At 44.9% G+C, this 17322-nt stretch overlaps 1 protein-coding gene across 4 annotated transcripts in view; it reads right to left on the bottom strand.

Annotated features, from left to right (window-relative positions):
• Nucleotides 1–17322, bottom strand: part of OGT (O-linked N-acetylglucosamine (GlcNAc) transferase) — a 75612-nt gene that overhangs the window by 13118 nt on the left and 45172 nt on the right. For all 4 annotated transcript variants that reach the window (XM_083159222.1, XM_083159223.1, XM_083159221.1 and 1 more), the window contains 4 exons: nt 15528–15686; nt 15153–15242; nt 4729–4854; nt 2804–2974 (listed from right to left, as the gene is read on the bottom strand). In XM_083159222.1, coding sequence (XP_083015348.1) covers nt 2804–2974; nt 4729–4854; nt 15153–15242; nt 15528–15686 — 546 coding nt within the window. The remainder of the gene's footprint in view (nt 1–2803; nt 2975–4728; nt 4855–15152; nt 15243–15527; nt 15687–17322) is intronic.

Here is a 17322-nt window from a genome sequence, read left to right as displayed (position 1 = left end):
CATAAACAGGGTTCGCGCAAATACGCGCTGTAGTGTGTATTTTACCCATTATTGAACACCAGGGACTCATTTCTAAAACATGCTTGCGTCCCCCTGATACACGTACCGCCCCAATCAGTGCGCGCACTTTATGTTCCAGGGAGGGATCTTGCAGGGTGCCAGGCAGACAAGCACACGAGGAATGGATACTGGTCTCGTGAGGAAAGTGAGTACTGCGCGCTGCAGTGCTGCCCCCTCCCTGCTGCTCTAGATTGTTTGATCACTGGCTGGGACCTCACAGCAGTGACTGCAATGTTGTCATCATGCTGGGTATGTATGTATGTATGTATGTATGTATACTACTGGGGAGGGGTGGGGGTGGAAATACCCAGCATGATAGTAACATTGCAGCCACTGCTTTGAGTTCCCGGCCAGCTTTCAAAGATGAGTTTCAACAGGGCTGTAACTAAGGGGTCACATGACCCCGGCAACAGATCAGAGGTGGCAGCAGAGACAGGCCGGCCTCAGAGCTCCTACGCAGGGGCAGACAGAGCTGAACGCTGTCTGAGTGTAAAGGGAGCTGCAGCGCATCGCACCGGAGCCTTCAGGAACAACTGCCGCAATGCATATGTCAGTGTGTCTCCGGGGTCCTGGCAGGGAGGGGATGTTTGGGGCTGTAGCTGTTGATTGATTTTCATTCATTTTATTAGGAAAGAGGTCTGTGTGTGGTAGGTTATTTGTGTGTGTGTGTGTGTGTGTGTGTGTGTCAGGGGGAGGTATGGGGAGCAGCGCACTGGGATACTGTTGGTTGGGGCTAGCTGCAGTAATAAACAGGTGACCGGCCTGGTATAAACAAGTTCAATGGGTTTGGTTGTACTGCGCTCAGCTCCTAAGCGTACTATATGGTGTTGTAAATATATTTGTAGGTATATTGTTCGGTGTCACTTGGGTGTTAAAGAATCAATGAGATGGGTGTAAGTGAAAAGATGGACTATATTTAACAAAAACACACTAAATATCCTGGTTCTCAGCCAAAAACATGTGTGTATTAAGTAAAAATTAAGGGAGACAATTCAGTATTTGAACATCCAACACACCAGCGCCAACATCAGTCTCCTCCCGGCCGGGAGTTGAGCCTATAGTTCATCAGCTGATCGTGACGCCAGGTCACGGTGCCGATACCCGGAAGCTGCGTCACACCACACTGTAGAGCAGAGCTCGTTGTGCAGCTCTCACGCTGACCAAGCTGCGGATGGAGCAAAAAGACCAGGACATTGCGGGACGTACAAGGACCCACATACCCGGACATTACACAGGTCAGAGGTGCACTGTGGGGGGAGAGGATACCAGCCCCCTGCACCACCACCCTGTGTGTGGGCCCATATGTGACTGCCTGCGGTTAACAGACCCCAGTGCCCTACCGCTTTCACCCATTGACTTTCTTCCCTACACCCAATACCCCAAGTTGGGAACACCACACCATGTCCCAATTCCCCAGGAACCTATTCTTTCCCCCATCACCAGCAACATTTGTGGTTTTGGACAAGAATTTTACTTAAAACACATAGGTTTTTGTCTGAGAACCAGGATATTTAGTGTGTTTTCATTAAATATAGTCCATCTTTTCACTTACACGCATCTCATTGATTCTTTAACACCAAGTGACACCGAACATTATACCTACAAATATATTTACAACACCATATAGTACACTTAGGAGCTGAGCGCAGTACAACCAAACAATGTGTGTGTGTGTGGTGTGCAGTATGTGTGATATTGTATGTATGTATGTATGTATGCATGTATGTCTTACTGGTGAGCTGTGTGTGCGTGTGGTGGGCTATTTATGTGTGTGCAAGTACTGTATATATATCATGTCCTCACCTCTATCTACAGCTAAAAGACAAAAAAACAGAGCTATTTACTTATCTCCATATTTTGTTTTATCTCCCAAAGTCACAAAAAAAAAACACCCCAATACAATAGTGCTCAATTCTAATATAAGGGGGTATTCAATATGGGATTCCGACTGTTGTAATGTCCTGACCGTCAGAATCCTGGGCCATTTTTTAAGTTTGATCCATCAGTAACTCGACAGCCAGATTCAATCTTCCAGCCGTTGAGTGTCGGAAAGTCTGTGAAATGGACATTCCGTGGCCATTTCCGTCAAAACAGATCAGACTTTAAAGAGAGTCAGATCTGACCTCCTTCAATGCTGTTGTTAATAGCAGCATTGACTAGTTGAGTGCCAATATTTCCCGTCAGGAAATATCAGCAAACACTGAACACCACCCATAATTACCCCATCTTTTAGAATCTAATTTAAATTACTCAGTGACCACTACAAAGTCCCAAACATCATGTGACTGTGTAGGCATATCACAGCACAACTGAACATGGGTAAAAAGCTGCAGCATTGTACCACTTTGTATACAGAGTTGCAAAGGAAAAATATAAAAAATAAAAATACACCGGCCACTACATAATTTCGTGGGACCTTTCCTGCCGAAAGTGGCGGCTTGGCACCACTGCAGCAATGATGTACAAGAACTCATCTGTAGCTTTGTTTTTAGACTTGCATTAAATTAGGAAAGTGATTTAAATTAAGGGATTGACCCACTGCCTAATGAATAATGAGACCTTTTTTGCTGATATCTGTTCTATACTATGAACAGCCTTACAATAAATGTATGATGGTTAATCAATTACATACAAAACTCAGGTGTAAGGCAGCATTTTTCTTTTCTAAAGACAAATACAGCAGAAGCAATAGCATCACTAACACAAGTAATTTAACATTTTAGGATCATCTTAATCCTAGTACCTTTAGATGAGGAAACATGTTGGCATGATCACCAATGAAGAATGTGTTGGGCATATATGCCATTTTCTCAGAGTACTGCTCAGCAACCTCAATTGGCGATGTCTCTTTGTCAGTGATGATATAATCCATAAATGGAGCACCACTTGTTCCAGGGTACCCCAGCCACATAGCCTACAAGAAGATAGGGCATGCAGCAACTTGTTAAACACAATAAATCACATTAACAATAGAACTGCAACCGGACTTTTAGATTTCAAGATTCCCTTTGTGTAATGTGCTGAACTGCCAAGCTCATATATCTTGATATAATACAGATAATAGGACGGAAGCTGATTGGTTGCTATAGGCAACATCCCATCTTCAACAGTACTCCCATTTTAGTAAATTTACCTCTAAAATCAGAAGAGCACCTTTCTAGGTCTCTCTACTGCTGGGAATCCAAATGTCGTACTGAGCAAACACCACAGAAAAGAAGAAAAGAAAGCGACCAGGACAATCATCTCAGACAGAGACTAAACTCTCCTGTGGGCATCAGAGAGCTCTGGTTTGTCAACCTGTGGAGATCTGTGACTAGAGACCCCCTTAGTAGAAGAAGAAATTAAACTCTGTAGATTCCAGTTTTCCCATACAGGATGCCTTGGTTGAAGGAGCATTAAGTAGTGCTTAAAATATTGGAAAAGTGTACAGATAGCAGAGCAAGAAGAAAAGAGCCTGTAGTTGTTATCAGTACAATTACATTAAATGTGATGGAAAGTTTCAAAGACTTGTTTGTTGTTACTGTAATGGTTATAATAGCATGGTTATTAGCATATTTCTCCCCGACTATTGCCAGCCTTCATACAACTATGTAATGTAACTAGATCGGGGTAGGGAAAAGTGTTGATTATAGGGACATCAGGAAGTGCTCAGGTAACAACTGTACAGAGAATATGAGCACAGCAGTGTTGCAAGGAGCATACTGTATGTTTCCACTTCATGTCTTAATACAAACAAGTTTATTGTGAAAAATAAATGGTTTCAGAAAACATTCAGGGGGGTATGCATGTCCAGCTGTGGGTCCCTCCCAACAGCCGTGATCCTGGCCCGTTTGCGGTTTGCCCGAAAGCAAAATCGGCAGGCGGGATTCAATGTCCTGCCTGTCGATCAGTGAAAAAGGGGGTGTGTTCGCATAAACAGGTGCGGATTTTTGATATACAGCCGGGATCCTGACAATCGGAACGAGCCCTACAGCTTTTAAAGTCGGGCTCAGTCTGCCACGATTGCCTCTTCAATGCTGTCGGTAAAGACAGAATTGAATAGGGCCACGCGGCTATTTCCCCATCGGAAATAGCAGCAGAGGATTGCATACCCCCCCTCAGTGTACAGTTATAACAAACATTATTTAGTACTAAAATCAATAATGTATGGTAATATTTTTTTTTACACTTAGCGGACAATTTCCCACTGTGGCTAACATTAGGTTGTACAAAATGAAGTAATTAAATTGTTAATCCATTTAGACCTGGGGTAGCCAAGTCCTGTCCTCGAGAGCTACCAACAGTGCATGTTTTCCAGATCTCCTCACAGAATCACGAGTGAAGTAATTAGCTCCACCTGTGGATCTTTGAAAATGTGTCAGCTAGTAATGAGTGCACCTGTGCAGCAGTTAGGTGGTCTGGAGAATGTGAACTGTTGGTAGCTCTCGAGGACTGGAGTTGGCTACCACTGATTTAGACACTTGTTAGCCACTGCGGTGACATTCCTTCTCGCAGTCTCCGGAGGTACAAAAAGAAAGGTTTTCAAATGCCATAGTTCAGTCATTAAAATGAAAGTTTGGGCACTCGAACTAGTATTTTAGACTAGGTCAGCTGCAGTGCCAAAAAAAAAAAAAAATAGCAAAAATCACCCTTTTAGCGTTAAAACATACAAGAAATACGTTCACATACCTGGATGGGAGCTGCTTTAAGTGCAAACAGTTCATTTCGTGCTCCTTTGGTGTAGCCATTCATATTAACCAAAATGTGGACTCCATCCTGATGTATGCGATCTGCTGCTTTCCCATTACAAGGAATCTAGAAAAGCAGACCCATGTTCAGCAAATTACACACTTAAATGGAATACAATGCAATGCAATATACAGCTATGCTTTGTTATTGCGCTAGCATTGCCCTCTTCTACATAAAAAAGCCAAAGCTGTAGGGATTGACCATTTTGTTTCAGTGCAAACATATGATAAGTTAAACAATATATTGCAATGGTCGAGTTACTACTTAGTCAAATATGATCCCTGTTGCTCCCAGCCGTGGGACCGGTGCATGCGCAGTAGCTTCTTGGTCTTTCAAAAGTCCCCTGTTAGATAGGACGACATGCGTTGACACCCACACCTCCTTGCGCCACAGACCAGCCTATCACTGGAATCTCCCACGTGGCCAGAACGCTGATACCCCCACTCTGAGAGGTACAGCCACACTTGTTGTACGGAAATTTGCCTAACAATACCACCTGCCAGCTCATACGGCCCCTTTTTGGGAGACTGACACTTACAGAAAGCGCTGTGAGTATAATAACTGGATTTTGGTCCTACCTTTTTCTGAATCCATGGTGGACACTGGGACAGTGGGGTGTGGGTGGAGCTTCAGCTACAGGCACCAAGGAGATTGACAATTTTTAAATGTGAAGCCCAGACTCCTCCTCCTCCACGCCCCTACAGGCTTCAGTTTGTTCAACAGCTAGCCGAAAAGGAGCAGGAAGAGAAAAGGAAAGGAAACCATGCAACCAGAAGGAAGGATAAAAGTTGAGGGTGGGCGCCCAGTGTTCTCCATGGATTCAGAAAAAAGGATTTTACAGGTAGGACCAAAATCTATTTTTTTTCCATCATACCAATGGTGGTCACTGGGACGTCCCAAAGCTGTCCCTTTTATGGGAATTTTCTAACAGAGAAAACACAGGAACAACAATGTCCTGATTTATATGAAACCTGGAAACAACTTTTGGTAGGAACTCCCTTCAAGTCCGCAAAACTGCTCTGTCTGGGTAAAAGACCAAATATGGTGAAACATGGGACAAGGATGATAGGTCGGCGAGTATCCGACCTGAGGCAATAGCTAATAAAAAGACAGTCTTCCACGTTAGCCATCTGAGATCCACTGACTCTAGTGGTTCAAAGGGTGGGTGCTGGAGCGCTGATAAAACCAAGGTCAGATCTGAAAGTTGAATTGGTGGTGTAAAAAGGAGGCTGGATGTGTAGAACACCCTGCATGAATGCTTGGATAGCCATCTGTTTCGCAAGCCGTCTTTGAAAAATAATTGAACGGGCCGAAACTTGAACTTTGAGTGAAGATAATTTTAGGCCTAAGTCCAGGCCTGTCTGTAAAAAGGCCAAGATCCTGGATAAGTGAAACTCTGGAGGCGTCAGATTTCGTTCAGCAAATAAATTGAAAAAAGCACTACAAACTCCGTAATACACTCGGGAGGAGGCAGTTTCCTTGCTGCCATCATTATTTTGATAACTGGCAAAGAGAACCCTTTTGCTCAGAATCTCCGTCTCAAGAGCCACGTCGTCAATGCTAGTTTGTGTAGATCCGGGTGTAGACACGGTCCGTGTGACAACAACTCCGGACGAGCTGGTAGTCGCCAAGGAGGCTACAGTGACATCTCAAGAAGGTCTGTAAAATAGCAGGGCGTGTATGGAGCTGGCAAGTGCTGTGGCCTTGTCCGGCTCTCGAGGGGTGCTTGTTGTGAAGAACCGAGCTGGAGGGTGGCCCTCAAAGGAAACGGAGTATCCCTGAGATATTATGGTGTTCACCCACCTGTCGGTGGTTGTGGCACACCATACCTCGGCAAACAACAGGCAACTGCCCACCTGAGAGATCTGGTGGACCACCCCTTTTTCATGCGGAGGGCTTATCAGCCTGTTTAGGGGCCTGACAGCGGCCTGCCCAGGACTGCTTAGTCTTGGAGGCTGAAACTCGCTTAGAGAAAGGTTGAACCCTTGCTGAGGGCTGTCCCCAAGCTCTTCGAAAGGACTGAGACCGAGCCTTTGGGGAGTGGAAGGCAAGAAAGCTGTTTTGGAAGTGGCTACTGTAGCCACAATTTTATCCAACTCTGGGCCAAAGAGGACATTACTAGTAAATGGCAAAGCCTCCAAGGTCTGATATCTTAGATGATAGAGCTGTAGCATCTAACGCAGCCTCTAAATATGTGGCGGCTTCCCTTATTAAATCCACTGCCGACAGCAACTCTGAGCGACGAGTACCAGATGTAATCTGTTCCTGTAAATCGTCTGCCCATGAGCCAATTGCCTTGGCCACCCATGCAGAGGCCATTGCTGGTCTGCCTGAGACTCCTGCATTGGTGAACACTGCTTTAAGACCGTGTACAATTTTCTATTAGTGGGGTCTTTAAGAGAAGCCACTGTGGGAATAGGCAGAGTGGTTGCTTTAACTAAGCGAGCTACTTGAGCGTCTACTTGTGGCGGCGTCTCCCATTTCTGCCTGAGCAAATGGAAAGAAGGAAAAGAGACGTTTCGATACCAGAAACTTTTTGTTTGGGTTTTGCCACGCTTCTGACAATACATTCTCCAAGTCTGTATTGGAAGGGAAAATGGCCAACTCCTTTTTCTTCTTTTTAAAAAGGAGAGTGTCAGGTAATGAGGACTGGGTGTCCTGTATTTTAAGAGACATCCTAACAGCCTTAGAGTCTACCCTGGTCTGGGTCATCCTCTCCTCCTTATCAGGTTCGTCTGCGTCAACCTCATCCTGCGTGTCATCAGAATCCGACTGATGAGTCACTAAAAGGAGCATGTGCCCTACGTTTAGGCAGTGGAGCCTTCAACATGGACTGTAACGAAGTAGACACTTAAACTAAACCCTGTACTGAGGTGGATAACCCCTGCACCCAGACAGGCTCTGTACTAACTTCAGGCTGTGTCTGTACAGGCTGTGCAGACCCCCTGGCTGCAGACAACTGTGAGGCTAACTCCTTTATAGCAGATGAAAGAGAAGATGCCCAACTTGGCTCCACTGTAACTGGACCAGAGGGTCTGTTCTCAGGGGAGTCCTGTACAGAGCAGCAGTCACAGATCAGCATTGCCCTGTTCAGAGGAATAATTCTCTTTACATTTAGTGCATGTGTAAGCATGCAGCCTAGGAGCTTCCCTAGAATGTTTAACTTTGGGATTTTTCTGTGACATTTTACCTCACAGAACACCCAAACACAAACTAATGTGATAAGGAGCCTGTAATTGTCAATTACAGTACAGGACTTAGTATACAGTGAAACTGTATAATACTACAACCCTTTAATACAGAAAAGAAGCAGGTAGAGAGGAGAGAAAACAAACACACTACTCTATGACCAACACTAATTTAGTATGGTGCAGAGGACTGTTGAAAAATCTGGTCCTATAAAAAGGTGTAAAGGAGCAGGAATCCTGGCTTCTCCCATCAGTGATGTCCCATGCAAATGGCGCTTCTGGGCACTGCAGGGGCAGGGAGAAGTATAGCTCAGGTGGGAAACTGTGACGGGACCTGCTCTGAGAGTGGAGGCAAGGAGCTGTGGATCAAGCCCCACCTCTCCTGGAACCAACAGTGCCCTGCACCAAAATGGTGCTCCACAGTACAGCACCCTGGTGTTCTAGTGGGTACGTAGAAACAACTGGGTGCCATTGCCAGGGTTACCCGGCCTCCACCAGGGCCCAGTGACTTTACCACTAGCAGTCTGTCCTGCGCCGCGAACAGCGAACCCCCATTCCATCAAGAGGCCGAGGGAGGACCAGTTTACTTGTGGCCGGAGCACGGCGTCCTGTGTGTGTCGTGAGGAGAGCGGCGGGTCTGGCTGTAAAAGTCAGCGTGCCGCTGCCAACCACAGGGGAGCAGCGCTGCAATATGCAATCTGTCTCCTAGTTAAAAATAAAACACGAAAAATAACTGACAGGGCACAGACCCCGGTCTCTGGATACCTGTGCCTTGAGGCACCAAGAAAAAAAACTGAAGCCTGTAAGGGCGTGGAGGAGGAGCCTGGGCTGTACTCAAAGATTGTCAATCTCCTTGGTGCCTGTAGCTGAAGCTCCACCCACACCCTACTGTCCCAGTGACCACCATTGGTATGATAGAAAAATGGGTATTATACTTTCCACACAGAAGGAACTGTTTATTGCCTACTTATTTCCACCAATGATACCTTTCTGTTAGCCAGCACACTATCAAACTTAAAATCCTTGTGCAACCACATTGGAAGCACGCATACATTTTCCCCATCAATTAGCTGAGTATTTAGTTACTCTCATGGACTGAGCTTAAAGAAATTCTAATGGAAAACCCGCTCTTTGAGATACTTAGGAATTAACTTGTCACCAGAAAAATATCCTTTTGAGTGCAATTATAACCCCTTTTTGAGGGCCTTTGCGGAGCTGACTGGAGAATGGATGATGCCAATGTATCGTGGCTTGGTAGAGTGATTGCAGCCAAAATGGTTGATGTACCTATTTCGCTCTATCCTAAGATCTCCTCCCAAAACCCTGTTTAACAAATGTAACCACCTTCTGACCAAGTATATCTGGAAAGGGCCTAAACCCAGAATTGCAAAGAAGACATTAATTCGGTCTAAAGTTGAGGGGGGATTTGCCTTCCCGGATATTGAATCTTACTACACCTCTTGTGTACTGAACCAGGCTAGAGGTTTGATCTTAGGGACCCAAAAATGTGGGTAATTTTGGAAAGTATTTATTCCCATCCTATACCTATCGCAGACCTGTTATGGCTTTCACCTGCTGTAAGGAAGGAAACCTCAGCCCTCTGCAAATCCGTTAAAGCGACACTAGATGCCCGGTATAAAATGACGGCACCCTTAAAAAAATGTAGCCCTACCGGCTCCCTTTTTATCGCTTCAAACCTTAAGATCTTTAATCCCTAATGTACCATTAGATAGGTGGATTAATCAGGGGATAAATATAGTGGGGGATTTGTATGTCGGCGATAATCTTGTACCCTTTAATTATCTACAGAACAAGTTTAACATTCCCAAGCGTGACTACTTCATATATCTCCAGATTCGGAGTTGGCTACAATCACACCTAACCACATCTACTAAAAATCCAGCCTTCCCAGTATTTCTCCAAACTAGGGCGAGCTCTCCTTCACATAAAGGTGGCCTTTTGTGGTGGTACTCCTATATACTCTCTACAAATTGTAAGTCATGCTTCAAGATATCTCGGTGTATAAACTGTTCTGAAATGTATTTCCAGCTTATTCATAGGGCTTACTTCACCCCAGCCAGGCTGCATAGAATTTGGCCATCGTCCTCTAATTCTTGTTGGAGGAAATGTGGTAACATTTCCACATATCTTCCACATATTTTGGGTGTGGCATCTCTGGGGAAAAGTGTTTCAGTTAAGGAGTTCAATATTAGGCCAGCTCACTCCCCCTGACCCGGTCTTCGCGCTACTCCATATTTTGCCAATGCTATTATCAGTGGCAGACAGATATATTTTAGGACATACCGTCCATAGAGACTATCCGAAATAAGGTATACAGCCATTACGTATAAGACTGCCGATGCCAAGCATTCTTCTTCCCCAAACTCAATAGTTATGAAATGGCTCGGTCTCTTTATAATGAAAAGATATGCCGCTCGACTATTCATAGCAGCCCTCCGGATTTACCTATACTATGTTCCCAGTAGATAATTGTTTGCTATACAATGTTTTACAGTTGTGAAGATGCAGACTGTAATTATAGAGTAACCTTCTGATCTGTCTTGAGACAATATCGAAATGTAAATTTAGTATTTTCTTTCGTCCCCCCCCCCCTCCTTCTTTCCTTTCTGTACCCCCCTTTGTTATGCTTTCCTTTCTGTACCCCCTTTGTTATGTTTTTCTCATGAAAAATTTCACAATAAAAATCTAATGTTTAAAAAAAAAAAAAAAATTCGTATTTTATATTTGTTAGATCTTTGATATTATTTTAAATTAGTGAATATGGATTAAGTGCTTGCATATTTTATGGAAATGTATGACCAATTCCGATACCATTAAAACAATAAATTATACATTGAAGGATCACATACTGGTTTAATTTTGTGAGAATATACAATTCCTTTAATATGAATATATCATTAATACGGACATATACAGTATATTTTTTACTACTGTTATTCATTTTAATTCACCTTCCCAGGCGCAGTAATCATTACCCATTCTTTCCTTTTTCTTTTCTTTGTGGGGTTTGCCCAGCCAAAACCCATTAATTACTTGCAACAGGAAGCATATTGGCTTTTTAAAGTCCCATATTTATGGCCTACATTAGCTACTCAAAGCGCCAGGAGTGGTAGTGTTTAAGGCATTACAAAAATATACAAAAAAAGAAAGACCAAAAAATTGGTACAATGCATCAGTTTTAGTGAGGATTCTGGGGTTCGTCGCACCTTTAGGTAGGTATGGCTGGGCTGCCTTGCGGTGGCATACTAATATATATTTTGCAATTTAACACTATTAAATAATTTTTCTACCAATATTACACTGACATTTTTAACACTTCACATGTGAACACCTTTTAACCCCTCACTTTTGCTTCATAACTCACTAACACTTCATTAGTGTGCTGCCCCAGGGCTTTTTTTTTGTTCCCACCAGAGACAAAGTCCCCTAGATGCGGTTTGGTGGGCTATTATTTCTTGGACCCATAAATATACCAAAAACCTCAATATTGCTCAATATTAGATAAAGTTTATAATAATTATTGCAGACTGTTCATCAGCACAATACCCGTTCCCCTTAAAGTCAGAACCAAAATGTCCCAATTTAAATGGAATAACCATGGACTGAAAAAAAAAAAGGGGTTGGTTTCAAGAGCAGTATCTAAATAAATGTGCAGAACAGGGGATTTGTGTGTCTTACCTGTTTCTTGAAGTCCATGGGGGACACTAATAACATTGGGTATAGTTGAAGCAGTAGTCCTAGGCACCAAACTGCACAGGCTCCTCATCCTCTATACCAGTGGTCAGGGAACTCTGTCTTCATTACCCCACGCAGTGCATGTTTTGCAGGTCTCCTCACAGAATCACAAGTGAAATAATTAACTCCACCTGCAGACCTTATAATGTGACTGAGTAATTAGTACACCTGTGCACCTGCTGGGTTACCAGCAAAACATGCACTGTGTGGGGTAATGAGGGCCGAGTTCCCTAACCACTGCTCTATACCACCCCTAACCCCAGTACAAGCAGCTAGTTATATGAACATGCCTAAGGACTGTACAATACTGTGGGTGAGCAGTGATAGCTGTTATGTCCAGAGTTCCTTGGGGAGCGTGGTGGCGACCAATGTTGGTCAGGCTCACCCGCGGGTGGGTTAGGTAGCGGCATCCCGCTGGCCTGTGCCCTGGGTGTCCTAGATATCCCTGGTTCAGTGGTGGGTAGTGGCAAAGTTCTTAAGTTGCCTTGCAGTGCCCGGGCTTGCTTCGCAGGTAGGGCTGCAGTCAGAGAAGGGGATGGTGTTGTTCCTCCAAACGCTGTTGTTGTGAGCGGCCATCTGGGGTGTCCTTCAGTCAATACCCGCACTGGGTTGCTGTGGTTGGACAGGGTGGTGTGTATGGCTGGTCTGGGCTCGCCATATGCTGCCTCCCCGCGGGTGGGTTTTATCTCGTCGGAGGATGGTGTCCTGCCCCCTCCGTAATTGTCCGCCACAGGTACCGTTAGCGTGGCGTGTCTGGCGGGGGTCGCGGGTGGGTGATGCTTTTGATTGCGATCAGCCGCCCGTAGTTTCCCACGTATGGACCTGTCAATACTCACCTACCCTCGATCCTTCCGGAGGCTTCTCTGCTTCTAGCATGTCTGGGCGCGTGCACGCAGCTTTCTCAGTCTTCCTTGCGGCGCTGTTCTTCTGCTGTGTCGGTGGTTTTCACAGTGGGGTTGCGTGGATGCCGGGGATGTCCCTTCTGGTTACTGCTGATCTGTGGGTGCACTGTGTGTGAACCCACAAAGACGGCCGCTCACCACAACAGCGTTTAGAGCAGTGATAGCCAACTACGGTCCTCGAGAGGTACCAGCAGTTCACATTTTCCAGACAACCTAGCTGCTGCAAAGGTGTACTCATTACTAGCTGAAACATTTTCAAAGATCCACAGGTGGAGCTAATTACTTCACTTGTGATTCTGTGAGGAGATCTGGTAAATATTAACTGTCTGTAGCTCTCGAGGACTGGAGTTGGCTACCCCAGGTTTAGAGGAACAACACCATCCCCTTCTCTGACTGCAAAGCAAGCCCATGCACTGCAAGGCAACTTACCACTACCCACCACCGAACCAGGGATATCTAGGACACCCAGGGCACAGGCCAGTGGGATGCCGCTACCTGACCCACCCGCGGGTGAGCCTGACCAACATTGGTCGCCACCACGCTTCCCAAGGAACTCTGGACCTAACAGCTATCACTGCTCACCCACAGTACTGTACAGCATCTCAATATTCTGCATGTGTTTTCAACATCTGCACATGATATATGAATTGTAAAATCTTTTTAACCATCCAGTAAACACCATTCATTATCACACACACACACCACACACTAAGGAGCAAAGCGCAGCACTACCATCAGAAAAACCATTTGTCAAGCAATCCGGGGCCGGTCACCAGACCAGTGCGCAGGACCAACCATAAAACCACAATGCCTAAGGACTGGGAGAAGGAGGAGAGAGAACAGCACGCATTCCAAACACACAATGCCCTCCTGGAAGGAAAGCCGGAAATGCAAAAAACCCACCCCCATTCAAATGTGGTGTGTCCTTTAGCTTTTTGTTCAGGCATTCAGTGAATTAGGAGCCACAAAATGCAGGAACCTACTCTTTGATGCTGTCACTTAAGCAATAATCATGCCCAGCTTGGGCCTGAAAAAGGTATGTCCCTAAAGCTGTGTACACACAGGGTTGATTTCAGCACATATCGCTGGCAATATGGTCGCTGAGCGACCATATGGTCAGTGACTTCATTTGCTGTGGGAAATAAATCGCTGGGAGCACGCTCCCATAGCCAGCCCTTCATGGTTGCTGGTCGCAGGAGCATGCACCTCCAATTAGGTCTTAAAATTGCTAGTGCATTGTGCACCAGCGATTTCTAACCAAATTAAGGTAGACAGAATAGCTTGCAATTTTCAGCCAAAAATCGCTGGTCGCTGATGAAAACAGTATACTGAGCAATATATTGCTGCACGATATATTGCTGAGACATATTGCCAGTACACTGAGCAATATATTGCTGAGCAATTTTAAGCCAAAATCGCTCAGCGACCAAATCGCACCGTGTGTACACAGCTTAAGAAAGGAAGAGCCTCCAGGGCCTTGTTGGATTTGAAATCCTCCCTTCATTTAGGAGTCAAAGGTCTCACTGAGAATTCACCACCGATGTAGGTATCTTGTAAGAAAGGAGACTGGAATCACTAGCGGCTTTGTGAAGATAGGCCCCAGCCTCAAAATGAGATCCACAGTTGAGAAATACAAATGGAGGGTGCTAGAGCGGAGACCTTCCTCTAGGGAGTTGGCTCAGCGATTCATTACTTTAACAAGTCAAGCAGATGCTGGGATGGTATGTATGGCTGCACCCACATTGGTGTAAATGGATTTGACGAGAATCTCCAATTTTCCATCAGTGGGACCCTTAGGGAAAGTCATACACAGATTAGGAAGAGTAGTGGATTTACAAACTGTTAGGCCACCAGTGGAGGACACAGACTTAAACCTGTCCTCACATAGCAGTGGGTAAAAAGTCTATGTGCTCGGAGACAAAAAAAAAAAAAAAAAGTATCGATGGGAATGGAGTAAACTTCGGATAAGAGATCTAAAAAGTTTCAAAAGTGGCATAGTTGTGGATGCAGCAGCATCAAAAGCCCTAATAAGTAAAGCAAATTTGACAGCCTTGACTAAAATATCAACTTGTCACGCAACACTGAGGATTCCATACAAGAAACATGGGAGTGCTATCAGGGAAGTCTAACCTCCAACCTTCTGGCGGACCTCAGGGAATAGCCACCATAATTAAACAGCGACCAGTTCAGAAAAGCTTCCCTGGTGGTTTAGTGTTGGCTGCAGAGGCAACCTGGGAGGTAGGATGAAGTGAAGAGACTGCACAACCCCTCTCCATTACCACTGTGGTTCCTGCCCCAATGCCTTCCTGAGAGATGCTGCCAAAATAATAAACTCTACAGACACAAAAGTAAAAAAAACTCCAGCTGGATTTAAACCCTAAAGTTTCTGGCAGGCTTACAGGTGCAAACTAATTTTGTGAGCTCTCCATGTCCTATAACATCACTTCATACCTCAATGTTTCCAGTGTCCCCATATATGAAAATTTTAGGACTGTGGAAAAAAAAAAAAAGTTCTCACCTGGGACAAATCAACAAAGTGGTTTGCTTCAGCCATCACTTTCACACGGAAGTTTGTACCATCATCGGGACTAAGAGCATAACAGAAAACCTATGGAAAAATGCAAAACACGGTCTGTACTGGAATTGCTTAGGAGATATTTCTTGTGCTAGTCGTTTACTTAATTAAAAGTAAAGAAGCCACTACTGTTACAGAGTCTACACAACTGCAACATCCAAACACAACATATATATATATATATATATATATATATATATATATATATATATATATATATATATATATATATATATATATATATATATATATATATATATATATATATATATATATATATATATATATATATATATATATATACACACTATTTCTTACCTCAAATTTATCAGGATTATGCATGCCTGGTATTGACTGCATCAGGTGAGAGGTAGGATGATTTCCAAAATCTGAGCTCACATATCCCACCCTTAGTCTTCCATCACTGGCCTTCAAATCCTTTGGATGGTCATAAGGTGGCTTGTGAAGAACATTAATCTGAAGGACAAGATACATGAACAAGTTATCAGTTACCCAATAACCAAGGTACTGTATATACTAGAGTATAAGCCAAGTTTTTCAGCCCTTTTTTTTTGTCTGAAAAGCCCTACTCGGCTTATTCTCGAGTTTGGGTCTGGGGCAGTAGTGTGTTACCTGTTATCACCCCAGCGCTGCACAGCGGCAATCCCCTGTGTCCAGCAGGAGGCTCAGCGTATATGAAATCTAAGACCTGACACTGCCCAGCGTGTGATGACCGTCGCTTCCCTGGCTGCCGGAAGCTCAGTGCCGGAAGAGTTAACATCCCCTGCAGTTGGTTGGCTTGCTGTCTCCATGTTACTGAGCCGCACTAGGTAACAGACAGCCGCGAGACCCGGCTCCAGGGGAGGGAGGTGCTGAGCCTCCCATTGGGTCTGGCGGCTGTCTGTTACCTAGCGCGGCTCAGGTCACTAGACTGGCATCTCCCCTCCCCTGGCTCCCATTGGATCTTGTGCGGCTCAGGTCACTTGGCTGCCGCCTCCCCTCCCCTGGCTCCCATTGGATCTCTTGCGGCTGTCTGTAATATCTAGCCTGCCCAGAGAGTGACAGGCAGCCAGCATGTCTGAGGAGGGGGCAGACAAAGCGCTGGGGAAGCCAGCTCACCAGGGGAGGACTAGGGACAATATTAGCTGGGAGAAGGGGGGACAATATTAGCTTCTAGTAGGTGGCACACCACAGCAGCAGCTCAGTGTAAGGGGGGGAAGAGACACGTGCCTGCTAACATACAGCAGCAGAGTACAGAGGTATTTTTTCACATAAAAAAAGGTCTGTCTGGTTATGAGCACATTAATTAACCCCTTCACGACATATGACGTATATATACGTCATATGTCGGTTGCGGGGGAATCAAGCCAGCTCACAGAGTGAGCTGGCTTGAAAGAGAGCAGGTAATGGCTGTATATTACAGCCAGGTCCCTGCTCTCACGGCCACGAGCGGCGAGTTCGCCGATCGTGGCCGTTTAACCCTTTAAGCACCGCGGGCAAAGCGCCCGCAGTGCTTAAATAGCTGATCGGGGGGGCGCCCCCCTCCGGCGCCGATCGGGGCCCCCCGCAGCGAGATCGGAGGGTGCCGATCGGTTGCCATGGTAGCCAGGGGTCTAATGTAGACCCCTGTGCTGGCCGTGTATGCATACCTATTACATCCTGCCTCAGGCAGGATGTAATAGGAAGTGCATAAAATCACTACGTTCAGCCATAGAGCTCTATGGCTGAACCTAGTACAGGCGATCGCGCCCCCTAGTGGTCAAGTACACTAGGGGGCCTTGTAGTAAAAGTACAAAAAAAAAAAAAAAAGTTTAAAAAAAAAAAAAAAAATAAAAAAATATTAAAAGTTCAAATCACCCCCCTTTCCCCATTAAAAATAAATAAAAAATAAAAAAAATAAACATATTTGGTATCGCCGCGTTCCTAAAAGTCCGATCTATTAAAATATAACATTAGTTATCCCGCACGGTTAAAGGCGTAAACGGAAAATAATCCCCAACGCCAAAACTACGTTTTTTGGTCGCATCACGTACCCAAAAAAAAATAACTAAAAGAGATCAGAAAGTCGCCCATATCCCATAATGGTATTAATTAAAAAGTACACTTCAGCCCG

This window comes from Crinia signifera, chromosome 9 (assembly GCF_055691185.1).
Source record: "Crinia signifera chromosome 9, ASM5569118v1, whole genome shotgun sequence".
NCBI classification, from domain to species: Eukaryota; Metazoa; Chordata; class Amphibia; order Anura; family Myobatrachidae; genus Crinia; species Crinia signifera.
The sequence above is the reverse complement of the archived record's forward strand: the minus strand, read 5'-3'. Positions and strand labels throughout refer to the sequence as shown.